At 39.4% G+C, this 18,049-nt stretch overlaps 5 protein-coding genes across 7 annotated transcripts; 3 read left to right on the top strand and 2 right to left on the bottom strand.

The window, feature by feature from the left end:
• The first annotated feature begins 203 nt into the window (after window positions 1-203).
• On the top strand, window positions 204-1,912 carry LOC106419997 (oxygen-evolving enhancer protein 2, chloroplastic). 2 transcript variants are annotated; one of them, XM_013860833.3, is made up of 4 exons: window positions 204-581; window positions 807-1,039; window positions 1,132-1,182; window positions 1,475-1,912. In XM_013860833.3, exons 1-4 carry the CDS (start codon window positions 335-337, stop codon window positions 1,733-1,735), a joined length of 792 nt encoding a protein of 263 aa, XP_013716287.1. In that variant the 5' UTR covers window positions 204-334; the 3' UTR covers window positions 1,736-1,912. The 2 variants fall into 2 exon arrangements, with proteins under 2 accessions (XP_013716287.1, XP_013716288.1); XM_013860834.3 differs by having other exon boundaries at window positions 471-585.
• Window positions 1,883-4,170, bottom strand: LOC106419995 (PTI1-like tyrosine-protein kinase 1). 2 transcript variants are annotated; one of them, XM_013860828.3, is made up of 8 exons: window positions 3,934-4,170; window positions 3,539-3,663; window positions 3,209-3,462; window positions 3,013-3,139; window positions 2,666-2,939; window positions 2,459-2,591; window positions 2,294-2,380; window positions 1,883-2,191 (listed from the first exon to the last, which is right to left on the bottom strand). In XM_013860828.3, the coding sequence occupies exons 2-8, from the start codon at window positions 3,621-3,623 to the stop codon at window positions 2,060-2,062; spliced, it is 1,092 nt and encodes a 363-aa protein (XP_013716282.1). In that variant the 5' UTR covers window positions 3,624-3,663; window positions 3,934-4,170; the 3' UTR covers window positions 1,883-2,059. The 2 variants fall into 2 exon arrangements, with proteins under 2 accessions (XP_013716282.1, XP_013716283.1); XM_013860829.3 differs by having other exon boundaries at window positions 3,539-3,682; window positions 3,934-4,104.
• A 139-nt stretch (window positions 4,171-4,309) lies between these two features.
• Window positions 4,310-10,619, bottom strand: LOC106420065 (ribosome biogenesis protein BMS1 homolog). The gene is given in 18 exon segments (XM_022707974.2): window positions 4,310-5,184; window positions 5,278-5,481; window positions 5,560-5,808; window positions 5,887-6,096; window positions 6,505-6,744; window positions 6,831-7,049; window positions 7,110-7,460; window positions 7,540-7,875; window positions 8,032-8,324; window positions 8,465-8,705; window positions 8,789-9,005; window positions 9,093-9,175; window positions 9,177-9,284; window positions 9,363-9,481; window positions 9,827-9,917; window positions 10,008-10,091; window positions 10,093-10,158; window positions 10,238-10,619. Coding segments are annotated over 18 exon segments (3,411 nt in total). The 5' UTR covers window positions 10,370-10,619; the 3' UTR covers window positions 4,310-5,016.
• A 451-nt stretch (window positions 10,620-11,070) lies between these two features.
• Window positions 11,071-13,791, top strand: LOC106419903. Its single transcript, XM_013860748.3, has 2 exons — window positions 11,071-11,255; window positions 11,521-13,791. The coding sequence occupies exon 2, from the start codon at window positions 11,551-11,553 to the stop codon at window positions 13,612-13,614; it is 2,064 nt and encodes a 687-aa protein (XP_013716202.2). The 5' UTR covers window positions 11,071-11,255; window positions 11,521-11,550; the 3' UTR covers window positions 13,615-13,791.
• Window positions 13,792-13,961: 170 nt separating this feature from the next.
• Window positions 13,962-18,040, top strand: LOC106419949 (calmodulin calcium-dependent NAD kinase). The gene is made up of 7 exons (XM_013860788.3): window positions 13,962-14,239; window positions 14,311-14,696; window positions 14,777-14,838; window positions 15,389-15,610; window positions 15,699-16,142; window positions 16,237-16,381; window positions 16,857-18,040. The coding sequence occupies exons 1-7, from the start codon at window positions 14,230-14,232 to the stop codon at window positions 17,127-17,129; spliced, it is 1,542 nt and encodes a 513-aa protein (XP_013716242.1). The 5' UTR covers window positions 13,962-14,229; the 3' UTR covers window positions 17,130-18,040.
• The last annotated feature ends 9 nt before the right edge of the window (window positions 18,041-18,049 follow it).

Raw genomic sequence — 18,049 nt, 5'->3', positions numbered from 1 at the left:
TTACGTGTTTAGCAAGATATCTGGAAGATGTTCTTCGACTAGTTCTGACTTCTGAACCCATTTTTTACTTGAGGCTCCTGTAAGTTTGAACATTTATTTATGTTGAATCTGACGTGGAACAAGAACAAAACGTATCTGCCACGTGGCGCATTACAAGACCTCAACAACCTTATCTGGACATCAACAGAGAGATCCTGTAATATCCGAAGCCAGCCAATCATCTTCACTCTTGATCTCACCTTCATGCATTATCACACTCCACAACTCTCAAAAAAACACTTCCATCATAAACCAGAGAGAGAAAAAGTAAAGGAGAGAGAGAGAGAGAGAGAATATGGCGTACAGCGCGTGTTTCCTACACCAGAGCGCACTAGCCTCCTCCGCCGCGCGATCATCATCTTCCAACTCATCCCAGCGCCACTTGTCACTCTCCAAACCCGTTCAGATAGTGTGTAAAGCACAACAACACCATGAAGACGATAACTCCGCCGTCTCTCGCCGTCTCGCTCTCACACTCTTGGTCGGCGCCGCCGCCGTTGGCTCCAAAGTATCACCCGCTGATGCCGCCTACGGTGAAGCTGGTGCGTAAAAAAAAAAGAAAAGATCATTTCATTTTCAAACCATATATGATACTGGTGGTCTTGAATACGGTTTGGACCGGTTTAATAGCTCAAGAATGTCCGGTTTATTATGGTTAATTATGATGTACTATAAACAAACAATTAAACCAATCCTGAAGCATCTGAATGATTCAAGACTCTTGTAAACAAATTGTGATGTGTTCTTTATGTTCTTGGTTTTTGCAGCAAATGTGTTTGGGAAGCCAAAGAAGAACACAGACTTCACTGCATACAGTGGGGATGGGTTCATTGTGCAGGTGCCAGCTAAATGGAACCCAAGCAGAGAGGTAGAGTATCCAGGACAAGTCCTTAGGTATGAAGACAACTTTGACGCCACTAGTAATCTCAATGTCATGGTCACTCCTACTGACAAGAAATCCATCACTGACTATGGTTCCCCTGAAGAGTTCCTCTCTCAGGTCTTTCCTCAATGACATCTACATAGATTTTTGATACATAAATAAAAAACAAATGATATGTGAGACTTAATGATGTTTGGGTCTTTTGGCAGGTCAACTATCTCCTAGGTAAACAAGCTTACTTTGGTGAAACTGCCTCTGAGGTAACCTTCCCACTTCCATTTGTTCATAATAGAATATGATAACTAAGCAAACCTTGAATACTGTATCTAATGTTCAATAAATAGCTACGCGGTAATAAGATGTTTTACATGAGATTATTGATTACTCGGGCGCCTAGACCGATTTTCTAAAAATCATTCTAGAAAAATCTTTAATTTAGGTCCAATTTGCAGAATAGGGGGAGTCGATTTTTAGAACATTGACTGTATCACTATTGTTATCTTTTTGTACATTTGGAGTATTGAGTATCTGTGAATCTGATGTTCCTTGCAGGGAGGTTTTGACAACAATGCAGTGGCGACAGCAAACATTTTGGACACAAACATTCAGGACGTTGGTGGGAAACCATACTATTACTTGTCGGTGTTGACAAGAACAGCAGATGGAGACGAAGGCGGTAAGCATCAGCTGATCACAGCCACTGTGAATGGAGGGAAGCTATATATCTGCAAAGCACAAGCTGGAGACAAGAGGTGGTTCAAGGGAGCCAATAAATTCGTCGAGAAAGCAGCCACTTCTTTCAGTGTTGCTTAAGAAAACACAACAGAACAATCCTCTGCCTTTCTTTCTTCATTTGTCTCTTTGTAAAAAAAAGGGAAAATGAAACTGAGCTTTTGAGAATTATCTAGATGATGCTACCTAGGAAGCTTCACTTGTGTACCTGTGATGATAACAGACTCATTTGCAATAATGATATTATTATTATTAATAGTCAAAAGTCTTTGTTATCTCTCCCACTCACATAATCTCTCTTCTTCTAGCACAACAAAACTGTGTGCAAAATCAATCATCCATCAAATGAAACATTATATCATCTTTTCATAGTTATCTGATAGTTTGCAAATGAAAAGAAGAGTTTCAACACTCTGGCGCTGGAGAGGGAGCTGGAGCTGCAAGTTTGAGGAGCGGCTGCAGAGCCTTCACAACTATGCTCATATTTGGTCTAAACTCAGATTCATATTGCACACACAATGCTGCCACAGCTGCTAGCTGCATTTTTGCCACAACAGATTTTTACTTATTTTTGTAATTTTTGGATTACAGAAATTTAAATGATTCATATCAATCCTTAAGGTATGAAGAGAGAGGTACCTTAGCAACTGCTTTTGGAGGGTAATCCGCTTTAAGCTTTGGATCAATGCATTGTTTAACTTTATCTTCACTGAGTCTTGGTGTCGCCTGAGCATAATAGCCAATAACATCAGATTACAGAAAAAAAAGTAATGGTTCTATATTTGGAGAGCAGCGTATACGCACCCAAGTCACAAGACTTTGCTGACCACGAGGCATGGTGTGATCAACCGGTTTCCTCCCTGTCAGAAGCTCTAGAAGAACAACCCCAAAGCTGTACACATCACTCTTCTGAGTCAACTGTCCAGTCATTGCATATCTGCAATATTCAGAAAATATTAGCTGCTGCTTATTATAACAAACCAACCAATGGTTACAAGAAAAAAACATTACTCTGGAGCATGATAACCAAAAGTTCCCAAGACTCTTGTCGAGTGAAGACGAGCAGCGTTATCAGGTGCTTGGTTCGAGAGATTGAAATCAGCAATCTTGGCCTTGTAGTCTTCGAAAAGAAGAACGTTGCTGGATCTTATATCTCTATGGATTACAGGGGGCTGAGATTTCTCGTGAAGGTACTCCAAACCCCTAGCTGCCTCTACCGCGATTCTCACCCTCGTTGTCCAGTCTAGTGTTGGACCTGGCTGTGCTCCTTGAACTCCCTTCCTACCTGTAACCAATCACATGGACAAAATGGTCAAACAAGGCAACTGAAGAGAGAGAGTCTCAAAGTCTATTCTCACCATGTAAGATGTCATGCAACGATCCCATTGTTGCAAACTCGTACGCAAGGACGCGGAGGCTTCCATCAACGCAAAAACCAAGTAACTGAACGAGATTCTCATGCTTGAGTCTAGAAACCATTGAAACCTAAGGAGGAGAGCAAAAGTATTAGTACAACAAGCTGAATCAAGAAGAAGAAGGTTGGTTAATGATAACCTGACTCAAGAACTCAGCATCTGACTCAGCTTCAGGTGAGACATCAAGTTTCTTCAGAGCAACAGCTACACCATCGTTCAGCGTCGCGTAATACACTCTTCCGTAAGATCCTTCTCCAATGAGGGCCTTTGATCCGAAATTTTCAGTCTTTTCCTTGACTTCATCTAAAGACAAGGGAGGAACCTCTACGGGAAGAGGTTCCTTCTGCGCATCAGACTTTGCAACAGCTGCTGGTTTTGGATTCTTGTGATTCGCTACATACATGAACACACTCACCACCACTAACCACAAATAAAATAAAATGTCAACGTGTAGATAACAACAACGTACCATCGGATTGCTGGTGAGAAGATTTCAAGTGTTCCTCTTCGTTGGAGTCTTGTATCTGACAAGTACAACAGATCCACTTGCGCATCCTTGTTCACTAAGAGATGTTCCACCAACCTTTTCGGCTCCTGAAAGAGATTTAAGTAACTGAATAGTTACTATTGAGATTAAATTAACAACCTTTATGGACTATTGATTGTGGACTTTCCACATGTAGTCTCCAAAGTTCATCAAAATCAAAACTTTCAATCAAGAAACAGACACATGATCCAACAGCATCTAGTACACTGAGAACATTCTTATAAATTCTACATGCAAAAAAAAAAAAAAAAAAACCTTCTAAAAAATCCAATTTTCAGATGCAAACAGAGAAGGAAAAGAAGAAGAGAAGACGTTACCCGTCTAAAATATCTCTCCCTGCGTCCCTTTCGATGTTCCTCTCCAATCTCTCTGTCGAGAGCTCGTCGCGTGCGATCGTCGCCTCTGCGTTGATGAGAGAGAAAGAGAGGGGAGTTTGCTTGATGGAGACGAGTGAGAAAGAAGGGAAGAGAGATTAAGGAATGTTTATGGCCAAAAAGCAAAAGTTAACAGCTTTGGCGTTTTTTTGTATTTCTATCTAATTCTTTGGCAGTTTGCAACTTTTTTAATCACTCCCTCTCTTTCTGCTTAATGACTTTTTTTTTTAATAATGAAATTAATTTATATTCTTTTACTTACCTAATTTCCAGATATGTAAACCTTATCTCACCAAATAATATAAAGGAGATTAGCTGACCAAAAAACAATAACAACGAATTTTACCAAACTTTCTTCGTATTTTCTGGTCAATGGTCATTGTTTTATAACGAAATCAATTTGACTCAAGTCTCTACCAAGCTGGGATTCTATTTATTTGATAATTATATATTAGCTTTACTTACTTGTTATACCACCAGGGTTTTTTTTTTATCTGACTTTTTTTTTTTGGGAACATCACATTAGATTTTTTTTAGACTTATTTGATACTGCTAAATAAAGTAAGTGTGCCAAATATTTTTATAGAATATTATCTCTTTCACAAATAGAAAAGCATGACAGAATAAGACTCTATACTCTAACAAAAATAATGTGTTTGCCGAGGAAGATTGTTTAGGATATTTTGATCATCCCACCATCATGAAAGCTGATTAAAGAAGCTTCGTATATTATTAGTATGCATGTGATTTTTGGTTTTGTCACAAATTTTATACATACTTGTGGGCCTTGTGGCAGTTGAATTTAAAATTCTGATTATATCACTAGACCAACAATTGAAAGAAAAAAACAATCATAGAATATGCAAATCCAAATGATTTATAGAGTAATTCGATATCTAGCTTCATTTCCAATCTAATTTCAGTTAGTTTTTTTTCCTTTAAATAAATGACATGAAAGTTTGAAGCAACACTAGTTTGAGATCAGAAAAATGTAGTAATCTTGGTCTTAGCAAAAAAAAAAATGTATTAATCTTGGTTTCGTCTCATCTTCTTATTCTTCTGTTTATTATCTTCAGTACGATACCTCTCACGTCTCTCCTCTCTGTTACGTTTCTTAGAGATTACCTCCTTCTTAGCTTTCTCTGCCTCATACGCTTTCCTCTTCTCCTGCTCCTTTGCTTTTCTCTTAATCATCTGTATTTTTTTATTCACAGTTCCAAAGTCCATTATTATTAATAAAAAGAGATCACATATACCAACACAACTTTTATGCATAGACAACATTACCTTGACTTTATTCATCAGCTTCAACTGCTGGACTATAGCAAGAGCCTTTCTTTCTCCCGGCTCCATTACAACAGCTCTTCTAACATCTAGTGACGGTCTCTTTCGCCCTGGTTTATTTTTGGGTTTGGAAGCAAACGGTAACTCTTCTTGTAGTTTATTTGAAATCACCAATGGATTGAACTTCTTTATCTTCCTTTCAATTGGCTACAACAACAAAAAGATATAAATTATTTGTGGGAAACGTCACCTTCCTATATACAATGTTTAATAGACTTTTCTTACCTTGTAGAGTGAATCCTTATTCACCGGAATAGGAATATTATGCTGCCTACGAAGCTCCCAAAACGTTCTCATCCCTGTCCAGGTCTTCTCCCGAGGCTGCAACGCTGTAGTTAGAGGATTGTAAAACTGTGGAACTTCCACCGTCGGCCAAGCCTTTAAGAAGACTATGTCGCTCATTTTTATTTGATCTTCAAATGTACACCTCGCGATCCCTTCCTGTGCATTGTTATCGAGCATGTTTTTTCCAGCCTGACAAAAAGGCAAAGGCTATTAGTATAGAACAGGAGAGCAAACATGAAATGAAAATGCTTAAGCTAATGGGTGTACCTTTTTAACTTGTCCTCTAATGCCATTAACTGTCCGGACAGAGGAACCTTCGAATCGAGCTATTTCAAGGTCAGAAGTGAACATGTCTTTGATGAAGGCAGTTTTTTTCTTGATCTTGCATGGGTGACCAACCAGCTTGATTTTCTTTGCGATACGGGCTTGGTGATTATACTCGAGTACTACAGAAGTCGCTGTTATCCTAAACCCTGCCTGAAGACACACACACACACCAAGATAGCTAACATTCAGTGGGAAAGTAGAACAACAGATCTCTCAGCCGGGGAACAACAGATGTAAATTTGAGAATTTCGGTAAAACATAAATTTTGATTATTAATGCTTTAATTTTTTAATAAACTATACCTAATAATTTTTTTACCAATAAAATTTTAATAAACACAATTATCTTTTTAAAAGTTTACAATTTACCATTAAATTTTTTTCTTAAAAAAATTGACCTTACTATGCATACTTGTATACTAGTATTGGCTACTGGTTAGTCACAACTTAAACTCACACTACTCGTTTCATAAAGATGCACTTCACTTAACCAAATATATATATCACAAAAACTCAATCACACCATCAAAATCTCAAGCAAAACAGTGCATTAGCATACCTGATTACTCGACAGGTTTTGGAAAGCGACAAAGCCAGTGTTGGGCGGGACAAGAGGACCCCAGAACGTAGCAAGGCAGTGCATGTGTTCCGGAGTATACTTGAGCATTCGATGCCTATCATTGCGATCCTCAATGGCGTATACAGGAACAGTCTGATAGCGTCTCCATCCAATAGACACAATAATGGGATCTCTCGTCTTCAGTACTTTCTTGTGCCACCTATGTTTCTTCAACCGTGCCTAACGACAAAGAAAAAACATATTATATTTTCATGATGAAAATAGTTATAAAATGAGAAAAATGGTTGTAAGCCTCAGCTCCTTACCTGCATATATCCTGCATTATCCTCGCCGTAACCGATACCTCCGATAAGAACTGGATGACACGGATCAAAGAACTCGACCATCTCACAAGGAACATTGTGAATCTCTAGACGCAAGTATGTTCCAGTCCGGAAACCTTCTACCTCAATTCGAGTATCCTCATCAAGGTCATTGAGCTCTAACATGTTCATTTGTTTTCTAGTTTCAAGCTCCTCCTTCATCTGGAAAAGCAAATAGAGTGAGAAAACAATAGAGAATAGGTGGCAAAAACATTTACTAACTTTATCAACGTATCCGAGTTCCTTGGCTTCACTATAAATGGGATTGTTCGCATCAAACTTCGCTCGGAGAGCCAGCTTTTGATGCCTACGCTCAACTACTTCACTATCTTCATTTTGATTTGTACCAGACTCCACGTTCTCTGCTTCTAGATCCTCAAAATCACCACCTTCATCGCCAGGGACTGAGTTTTGATTTCTCAGGGCAGCTTCTGACCAATCACCAGTGGTGAATCGATTACGGATGATCTCACAGTCTTCTTTCTCTTTCCAAATTTTCAGGTTTCCATAATTTACAAATCTTGAACAGTCATCTGCGTTGACATATCCCACATTAATTGCACCACCTAAGTTCTGGAAATAGATTAAACAAAGAGCCGTTAGTATGAGACAAGAATCACCAAAGTTTGAATGGTCTTTGAAAATGACAAACCTTGCTTTGTTCTCCTTTTAGCTTAAAGAAATCTTCAGCATCACTTTCTTCATCATCATCACTAATTGCATGGGTTTCATTTATCAAGGGAGTAGTAGCTGATGGTCCCGGTCCACCATAAACAATTTGCATCAAGTTGGGTTTCTTCTCTCTGCCCTTCTCCTTTAAGGGTTCTTTCCATTTTGATATGTTACCAAGGACCTTATCTTCTGCTTCCTGGACATCATCTTCATCTAAGTCCTGCGAGTCAGACGCAGAGTCATCTTCTTCGTCTTCAGATTCATCACCGTCAAATTCAACATCTTCTTCTCCCTCAACATCATCTTGGTCTGAGCCCTGCGTCACACCCACCATGCTTGACAAATCAGGTCTAAGCGAAACGATTTAAAAAATTGGTCTAAGCGCCCGTCTAAACAATAATTTTCTATCCTAAACACTTTAATAATGCATAGAAGTAGTACGAAAAATCAGATCAAGCAAAGAGATTATTACCATTGCATCACTATCGCCAACTTCATCTTTGAAGATAGCTTTCCTCCTCAACCGACCACCATGGATCTCATTTTTCTGCTTTGTTTTACCATCGCTGCTCTCTACATCCATTACACAATCTTCAGCTTCATCACCAGACTCTGATGACTCTTCCTCAAGTTTTCTTTCTGAGCTGGTGGAAATAGTCTTTTTACCAAATAAATTGATGAACGTCTTCCCTAACTTCTCATCAACAGAATATTTTGTGTTCTGCAACGACTTCACCAAATCTTCACCTACATCCCTTCCCTTTCCTGCCAAGAGAAAAAAAATGTCATAATTAGAGATCCTAGAACGACCAAAAGTTTAAATTAAATTAAATGCTCCAAAGAGACCACTACATAAACATATAGGACACCATATGGTACTAAAACTTGGGAAACAAGTAAGTAACCTTTATTAGTAGAATCTCCATTTTTATCATCTGTTTTAGAGTACTGAACAAGGTGATCATTTATGTTGATGTAAACAGCATCTTTGTCATACAAAAGATCTCCAATCCCGGACATAGGAGCGTAGAAAAGTTTTTCTCTGTCCCGCAGCCCCTTCTTCTTGGCAGCTGAGGGTAAAGGACAAGGATCAGGTAAGGCAGTCACCCCGGCTAAACTATAATCACCAACTCCAGCAATATGAACCTGATAATAATCATAAGAGATTATATATATTATTTAAGGCTAAGAGGATTCAGTATTTTAAGGACAATAATCTGATGACATACCTTCATCCCTTTTTTTAAGTTACAACCACGTAGGTAACCATACAACGTGACATTTCTATCGCATTTCTTATCCATCTGAAGTTTCTCGGGCGGTGTAACATCTTCCATACGATCAGCCAACACATAAGGATGTGACGTTCGCCACTTCAATGGATGAAACTTGGTTAAAGATAAAGATATAAAGCAGGAAAGCTTGTCAACTTCAAGTTTTGAATACCTGACAATAAAAGATATAGATCAAAGGTGAACCTCTTCCACACGTCATCCTAAATCGATGAAACTATTCAACGTGGGTGATACTTACTTCCCATGAATGAGACCAGATAAATAAAACAATTTAGCTCCTTTGTATATTTCGGTCCAAAAACGATGCGTGAGACGTTTTTTTTGTTTTCCTTAGCTTCTTTACGTCGTTGAACTTATCCAGGTGAGTGAGGACTCCCATAACTTTGGGAAATCCATGCACTTGCATTATATTGAGGAACTCAAAGGTTTCCTGCGGATTAATTAAACAGATTAAAACACAGTAAAGCGAAGAAAAATAATAGTCAATGGTGTATGTCTCACTACTCACCATCTCAAAACCATAACTCCCGTCTATGAGAAGAATAGCTAGATCAGCAACCTTGGCACAATCCACCATCCCATTGATATCATTAGGACATTCCACAAACTGTATCCGATTCTTCTTACCTAAATACATGACCAGCCAAACATGAGAAGATGAATCAAACCCTAAACCTTAAAACTCACTATATAAACAATGTTCAAGAAATTTCTACATCTTTATATTTATATTAGATATTTTAGTTTCTTTTGTTTCTAATTATATATTTTTTGACGAATTATTTTTTTTTAACAAATTTATAGATTTCACTAACATTATTGTTTGATTAAAAAAATTTAGACCACTTTATATCGATTTAGACTCATTTTAACAGATTTAAATCGAATAAATCGAATTTAAAAAAATATTGTTTCCACTATAACTCATTAATATAAGAAAACACTAATGAAGAATGTAGCACAGAACAGAACCTTGTACAATGGTAATAGGTCCTCGAACTTCCGGTACATTCTGGTGTGTAAAGTGCTTCACAAGGGACTTAATCACAAGAGACTTTCCGACCTAAAGTAACCAAACAAACAAAGTGGCAAGAGACCATCAAAACCAAAAAAAAAAAACATATACAGAGAGTGTCTAAAAACAACACAGTACCCCTGGGGGACCTTGAACAACGACGACGAAAGGAGGAGGATCGCCGTAATTACGATCAATAGTCGGAAGGTGAATTCGCCGTACGTTGCTCCTTCTCCACAGCGTGAAGCTTCAGAATCTTCGCCTTAGCAGCCGATGTAAAGCTAAACGCCTGCAGAATCAAGTTACAAGTTGTTGCTTGTTACTCAAGAAACTCTCTAAGAGACGTTTAAGAGATGAGAGGGACTTACTTTAGGGTTTTGCTTCTTGTTATCGGAGACGCCACGTTTCTTCTTGTCGGTTTCGGATTTCTTCTTCATGGTACGACCTGATTTGGGAGCCCTGTGCGACTTGTGAGTCGGCATCAACTCATCGGCGGCCATGGCGATGACGAAAGTCTTATTCAGGCGAAGAGGAGAAGAGAAACCCTTTTTTTAACCTCGAATTTTTTTTTATAGCGCCAATATAAAACGGTTAAGGAAATTAGACCGGGAAAATCCCGATTTTTACTGTAAAACCAATAAGACGGTTAACCGGGTTCCAACTTCCTTTTTTTTTCCTTTTATACCGATTAATTATGCATTACAAACTAGAAAAACATTTCGCATACAATATTACAACCGGTAATTCTACATGTTTTACGAAGATTAAAGTCTTGATTGCACTTTTAATCACTCCTATGAAATTCATTCATGACAGTGTGCTGAAATTGTATATTTTTTTCCAATTTTCTGCATAATTAGTATTTTCCGGTTCGAGCTTAGTTTTTCATTTTAAATTAATTCCAGTTCGATGCCGGAATAATGTAGAATGCTAAATTAAACCGGAAAAAAACCTAGAATTTTTACTATAAAGCCAATAAGACGGTTAAGGAAATCAAACCGGTCTATGTCTATGTGTTAAGACTCCAAAGTCATTAACACAAACAAATAAGAACATATATGGGCTTCTCTCATACTAATCAACTAGTTTACCGATACTAATGATCGTGGTGGGCCTTAGTAATCTCAATTAGTGGGCCGCCTAAATCCCCTCGAATGAAATAAATAGAAAAAAAAAACTTAAATACCCTTCGTTCTTAGTCGACGTCATCTCTTTATTCTTGTTGACCACAGAAACATTCTCCTTCACTTTCTCCAGCAAGACAAACAGTTAAACCCTACACACAGAATCTTAACCGCTTCTCTTTTGAATTATTCACTTTCACTTTTGTACTTTTTCCTTCAATCGGGTCTCGCTGGATTCAGATTCTTCTCATCACTTCCTATCGTGAGTTCCACAATCCTCCTCATTTCTTATATAAAATAGTTCCTTCTCTTGCCATTAGCTAATGTTATATGCTTCCTTTGGTTATATTCAGAAGCATTGCGTATTTTTTCTCTTCTCTGTGGCTTTGCATGCTCAATTTTGTGAATTTTTTCGAGTTGGACTTATACAGTGTGGAACATTGTTGTAAATGATCTCAAAATAATTTTCTGTGAATTTTCGATCAAAGTTTCTGACTATATACTTCTCATGATCAATACATTGACAGCAAGTGACGAGCTTTGGTTAGTTATTGATTATGGCAAACGACGAGCTTGTGAAGCCTGAGAACCCTCACTCGTCGTTCAGACAAGATCATTTCACTGGAATCCGACACAACTTTGAGCTGTTCCCTACTCACGACTACAACTCCGAATTCGAACAGCTACTCGACATCAACCTCCAGATCGGTTCTCCCTACGAGGAAAACGAGGTCTGGAGCCAGTTCCAAGAACACAAAGCGACGGCTCTTCAAGACTCAACGATTCATCACAACGATGACTCTGTAACCGAAGCCACTGGAGCTAGACAGAAGCAAGAGATTGATGATGATAACTTAGACTTGGCTCCTTCTCAATGCTGGTCTGTCCCCGGTATGACCGTTGGTAAGGAGTTTCCGGACGCCAAAGCCTGTAGAAAATCGCTGCGAGAAGCAGCGATCTCTCAGCGTTTCGAGATGCAAACGATCAAATCCGACAAGACACGCTTCACCGCAAAGTGCACGTCCCAAGGCTGCCCTTGGAGGATCCACTGCGCCAAGCTTCCTAAAGCTCCAACTTTCACTATAAGAACCATTCACGCCACCCACACTTGCTGTGGGGTTCCACATCTCGGTCATCAGCAAGCCACTGTTCAGTGGGTTGCTGATACCGTTGCAGAAAAGGTGAAAGAGAATCCTCATTTCAAACCGAAGCAGATACTAGAAGAGATCCACAGAACTCACGGGATTGCATTGTCTTACAAGCAAGCGTGGAGAGGGAAAGAGCGGTTAATGGGGAGGCTACGCGTCTCCGGCTCGTTTGAAGAAGAGTATCGTCTCCTTCCACAGTACTGCGACGAAATCATGAGATCAAATCCAGGGAGTTTAGCTGTTGTTCACGCGAATCCTAAAGATGAGAGGTTTCAACAAGTGTTTGTATCATTCAAAGCGTCGATCACCGGGTTTTTAACTGCCTGCCGTCCTCTCATCGCTCTCGACAAGGCGGTTTTAAAGAGCAAGTATCCGGGAACATTGCTCGTTGCTAGCGGATTTGACGGAGACGGAGGCGTGTTACCGTTGGCGTACGCTGTTGTCAACGAAGAGAACGGTACCAACTGGTATCAGTTCCTCGCGGAGCTTCGTAAAAGTCTTGAAATGAACAGTGAAAGTATACGAAAGCAGGTTACTATAATCTCCACCATGGAGAAAGCTGTTGTTGACGGTGTAGAGTCTAACTTCCCAGGAGCGTTTCACGGCTTCTGCGTTCGTCATCTCGCGGAAATGTTCAGTAAAGAGTTCCACAGCTCGGTTCTCGAGAGCCTTCTCTGGGAGGCTGCGCATTCTCCTACCGTCTTAGAGTTCAATGCGAGACTCAACAGCATCCAGCAGATATCTCCGGAGGCCTTTTTATGGTTACAGAACATCTCTCCTTCGCGATGGGCGTCGGCGTGCTTCGAAGGAACGAGGTTCGGGCAGTTAACAGCGAATGTGGTTACCGATTCGCTTAATAATTGGATTGAAGATGTCTCTGGTCTTCCTATCATCCAGACGATGGAGTGTATCCACCGCCGTTTGATGAGTCTCTTCAAAGAGCGACGCGAGGCGAGCTTGCATTGGTCTGATGTGCTTGTTCCTTCTGCTGAGAGTCGAATGCTTGCGGCTATAGCGAAATCTCGCGGCCACCGAGTTTACAGAGCGAACGAAGCTGAGTTTGAAGTCATGGATAGTGAAGGTAACGTTGTTGTGGATGTACAAAAACGTTCTTGTCTGTGTCGTCGTTGGGAGGCTTTCGGTTTGCCGTGTAGCCACGCCGTTGGAGCTCTCTTGTCTTGCGAAGAGGATGTGTATAAGTACGCGGAGAGTTGTTTCACTGTGGAGAGTTACAGGAGAACTTATGGTGAGAGTATAGAGCCGGTTTCGGATAATGTTGAGTGGAGAGAAAAGGTTTTAAAGATAGAAGGTGGTGGTGGTGGAATAAGAACGCCAAACGTAACAGGAGGTGCTCGGAGGGGGAGGAGGAGGATAAGACCAGTGGATGATGGTGATCGTGTGAAGCGTCTGGTTCATTGTAGCCGGTGTCAACAGACGGGTCATTTCAGGACAACTTGTATTGCTCCTATGTAATATTAGTAGTCTTGTTCCTTTGTCGAGTTTTTAAAATAGGTTTTAGGACATTATTTGGTTGAGGATGTTTCGATTTCTCGGTCAATGACTTGACCCTCTGTATCTATGATATTGAGTTTCTCCTCCATCGCCTTCTGAATGCTAAGATCTGATTGTTTACGCAATTTTTTTCTTTTATCTCTATGCTTCTTTTGTTTAGCTCATCTATTTATCTTGCTTGCTTCTCAAGTCTCTCTTCATATGATAATTATTCGAATAATTACGGTTTTTGGCCAAATCAGATAATATTAATTTTGGTTCACACAGAATCATTATCATAATAAATCAATTCAAGTTTACTCGTTCGATGCTTCTGCTTGCTACTTGTAAAGGTCTGCTCTATTATTAGACTTCGTTTCAGAGACCAATGTATCTCCTGCGTAATCGGTCTGAGCTATTTTAGCAACATACGACTAAATTGGATGGTGGTGAGGAAGCCATAATCATTAATCTCGCCGCAGTGAACGGAGAAAAACACAAAAGAGACTCAAAGAACACAACAACAATGGCGACAACGACCAATCTTCTGAGTTCCATCAAAACTCACACCAATTGATCCCCTACCAATCCATAGCCATGCAGAGAGGTCCAGTTTTTTTTTGGTTTATTATTTTCTTCTTGAATAGTCTGAAACTGAATGAGTTGTTGTTGTTGCAGAGTACACGCAGGTACTGGTGGTATCATCGATCAGTTTGATGCTAGCAGCCGCAGCGCATTACCGTCTCAGGAGACTACGTGACACCAAAATCATCCCTCGTCTAAAAACATCTCACAAACACAAAGACCATGAGAAACTCGAGAGGTTCTCTCATTACGTGGCGAGGCAGATGGGGTTTAAAGACAGAAGAGACTGTCCGAATCTCTGCAAGCTAGCAGCAGAGTACATCAGCAAATCAGAATGCTGTGAAGAAGACATTTACAGCTTCTTCTCTCAAGAGCCTGACGCTGATTCTCTCTTCATTAAGCTCGTTGAGGAGTTTGAAAGATGCATTCTCAGCTACTTTGCCTTTCATTGGAGCCACGCTGATCTCATGATTAGTCAGGTTTGTGTGTAAAAATATCCCTTTCTCCTGTCATGAACAAATTATAGACCAAAACACTCAATGTGATATATCAATCTCAGATTCTACATGCGGACACTGAGCCTAAGAGGAAGCTGAAGCAGATTGTGATGGCAGCTACAAGGTAAGGAACAAAGAACATGTGTTGTGCTTTAGCAATGTTCTAAAAATCGGTATAGGTGGCTTCCACCTAGGTGACAAATTGATCATAACCGAAACGATTTTTTTAAAGTTCGATTTGAGTTATTCCAATCCATTTAAACCGATCTAGACCAGTTAAATTATTTTAAATTGGTTTAAATCGATCTAAATTTGTCTAAATCGTTTAACTAATATCAAAGTGGTTATGACTAATTTAATTATATTATCTTCACCAATATAATTTGTCTATAATTAAGTGATAATCATTTTTCTCCAATTTTATTTATTTTTTGTTATATCTAAATTTTAGTATTTTACTAGAGGGATTCTCTAATGAAGCACAATAAGCATAAAATATGTGATATAAATATGAAATATGTAATAAATAAATAATTCGTTAACGCGTCTAGACACCGAATGACTATTTAAGTGCTAGTCTTCTATTGAGCGTTTAACTACCATCTAGCGATTTTTTGAACATTGTGTCTGTGTTTTAGTGTGATACATAAATGATAGTGTGGTATGTGGTATAGGGAACAGAGGATCAATAGGGTGACTAAGAACTTAAAAGTAGCAAGAGTGTTCAACACTTTGGTAGAGGAGATGAGAGCAATGGGGATAGCGTCTGTGGATGACTCACAGTGCACTGAGGTTATGGAACCAGTGGCTCACAAAGACAGAAGCCCGGTTCTACTCCTCATGGGTGGTGGGATGGGTGCAGGCAAAAGCACTGTTCTTAAGGACATACTCAAGGAGTAATTAAACATCTCCTTAATCATCAATATATTATACTTAAAGAATGTGTTGTTGAAGCTTACCTTTGTTTTTATCATATGGATTCAGAGCGTTTTGGGCAGGAGCAGACGCTGTGGTAATTGAAGCTGATGCTTTCAAGGAATCTGACGTCATATACAGAGCCTTGAGCTCTCGTGGACATGTAGATATGATCCAGACAGCTGAACTGGTTCACCAGTCATCAACAGACGCAGCTTCATCGCTGCTAGTGACGGCACTGAACGAAGGGAGGGACGTGATAATGGATGGGACACTCTCTTGGGTACCATTTGTGGTGCAGACGATAACAATGGCGAGGAATGTGCACCGTCACCATTACAGAATGGGAGCTGGATACAAGGTTGATGATGATGGGGTAATCACAGAGGATTACTGGGAACGGATTGGTGAAAGACAACAGCTGCAGGAGGATGGGAGGAGGAGGAAGCCGTATAGGATAGAACTAGTTGGAGTCGTGTGTGATGCATACTTAGCTGTTATAAGAGGCATTAGGTGAGTGCAAGCAAGCAAGCAACTCTTTATCTTATCTATCCTTCAAGTTTGTCTCTTAACTTGCATGTTTTTGTTTTTTTGGCTGGGAGTGTAGGAGAGCTATCATGTGTAGAAGAGCGGTTAGGGTGAGATCTCAGCTAAGATCTCACAAAAGGTTTGCAGATGCGTTTCCTACGTATTGTAGCCTTGTTGATGGTGCTAGGCTCTACTGCACCAATGCTCTGGAAGGCTCACCAAAGGTTAGTGTTCAGACTTGAACCAAAAGAACTAAACTCTCAGATCAATGCATAAACCAAGTTCTTAGACCAATCAAAAATGCTCCAACTCATTCACATAGCTCCCTCTCTAAACCTTCACAAGTTCACTCAAATTAACCAAGCTATACTTCCTTGCACTACGCATGGACTAATTACAACCAGTGTTCTAAAAATCGGTCTAGTACGTTCTATGCGTCAAATCGAACCTAATAACAAATTTTTTTAACAGTATATAAGAAATCGGTGTAGGGGATCAAAAAATTAGTCTAGGCTCCTGATTAATCAGTAATCTCCTATATGGCCTAATTACCACCTAGCAATTTTTTGACATTGGTTACAACAGTCATACACTAGACTAAACAAGAATTCTCACCTCTACAACAAAACCTAGAGTGTTGCTGTTTTGTAATTAGACAAGAATCACTAATAACAGGTGAAAGTTGTGGTTTTATGGCAGCTGATAGGTTGGAAAGAGAAGGAGAAGACATTGCTGGTGGATCCAGAGGAGATAGACTGTTTGAAACGAGTGGGAGGTTTGAACGAGAACGCAGACTCAATATACCAGCTCTATAACCAACCGAACCCAGCTTGTGAAGCCGGATCAATCTGGAAAGACATTGTTCTTTCACCTTCAAGGTTTAACATTCAACAGGAACTCAAATACTCCATTCAGAAAGTTGAAAGATCTAAACAACAACAACATCCAAAGCTCAAAGACAAGAGAGTGTAAAGAGTACATCGATTGTAAAAGTAGGGAGGAACATTTAATTTGTTGATTGTGTATAACCTCAACGTTGACTTAAGTAGCTACGAGTTTGCTTCTTGTAACCATTGATGAAATGAAACATCCTTATAAGGGATTTAGCTATATTATATATGAACTACAAGAACTTTAGAGATTGAACCACTTCAGGATCATTTACAGACTACCGCCTAGAGAGTGAACCAATACTAAGATCGCCAACACACTAAACACTAGATTCACTTATTGGCCTTCCTTAAAGCCCTCTTCACTGCAGCTGGTGATCACAAAACATGATTTGTAAAGCAAAATATATCTCAAATCTACATTGCCCGTCTACCGTTGATGTTATATGTTCTTATATTAAGAGATTGTACAAGGCATTTCGACTGCTCATGCAGTTCAAGTAATGATCCCGGAGATTCCATAGAGAGGAATAAACACTAGTAGAGCACCATGTCTCCACAAAATCTTATTCTCGCAAAAAGAGTGTTAAAAGTTCATCAAATGTAGCATTATGGAAGCAATTCCTATACCACAGAGTGTTGTTAATCATGTTAATTATGTTTTGTTCAAGTATATAATACTTGTGGAGAGACTAAACTCAATTTCACCTCTCCACAATTTACCTCTAACTCTTACCATTCTACACAAATAAAATGAAACAGAAGATTTAACAAAATAAAACGAACACGGTTAACATTTAACAAGGCAAATCCAAAAGGCAACCTAGCCTAAATCCATCTACGTGTCTATTTCCTATTGGTGGTTATTATAAATTTCCAAAAGAAGTCACATAACTTCACATGTACACCCGCCCGCACCTGATCCGCATCACCGCGTCATTAACCTAAAGTACATTAAATATATATCATTAAACAATGATTTAAAATAAATTAGAAGAGAAT

Source organism: Brassica napus, chromosome A9 (assembly GCF_020379485.1).
Source record: "Brassica napus cultivar Da-Ae chromosome A9, Da-Ae, whole genome shotgun sequence".
Classification (NCBI taxonomy): domain Eukaryota; kingdom Viridiplantae; phylum Streptophyta; class Magnoliopsida; order Brassicales; family Brassicaceae; genus Brassica; species Brassica napus.
This window is presented reverse-complemented; position numbering and strand designations above follow the sequence as displayed.

Bases quoted from the DNA above. Each gene is read 5' to 3' on its own strand.
- LOC106419949 (XM_013860788.3), top strand. The intron at 15,611-15,698 runs GTAATTAAACAT...ATATGGATTCAG, and splicing joins CTTAAGGACATACTCAAGGA to AGCGTTTTGGGCAGGAGCAG. The intron at 16,143-16,236 runs GTGAGTGCAAGC...CTGGGAGTGTAG, and splicing joins GCTGTTATAAGAGGCATTAG to GAGAGCTATCATGTGTAGAA.
- LOC106419997 (XM_013860833.3), top strand. From the start codon at position 335: ATGGCGTACAGCGCGTGTTTCCTACACCAGAGCGCACTAGCCTCCTCC. The intron at 1,040-1,131 runs GTCTTTCCTCAA...GTCTTTTGGCAG, and splicing joins CTGAAGAGTTCCTCTCTCAG to GTCAACTATCTCCTAGGTAA. The intron at 1,183-1,474 runs GTAACCTTCCCA...TGTTCCTTGCAG, and splicing joins TTGGTGAAACTGCCTCTGAG to GGAGGTTTTGACAACAATGC.
- LOC106419903 (XM_013860748.3), top strand. From the start codon at position 11,551: ATGGCAAACGACGAGCTTGTGAAGCCTGAGAACCCTCACTCGTCGTTC.
- LOC106419995 (XM_013860828.3), bottom strand. From the start codon at position 3,623: ATGCGCAAGTGGATCTGTTGTACTTGTCAGATACAAGACTCCAACGAA. The intron at 3,140-3,208 runs GTTATCATTAAC...TCTCCTCCTTAG, and splicing joins ATGCTGAGTTCTTGAGTCAG to GTTTCAATGGTTTCTAGACT. The intron at 2,381-2,458 runs GTGCGTATACGC...TATTATGCTCAG, and splicing joins AGCAAAGTCTTGTGACTTGG to GCGACACCAAGACTCAGTGA.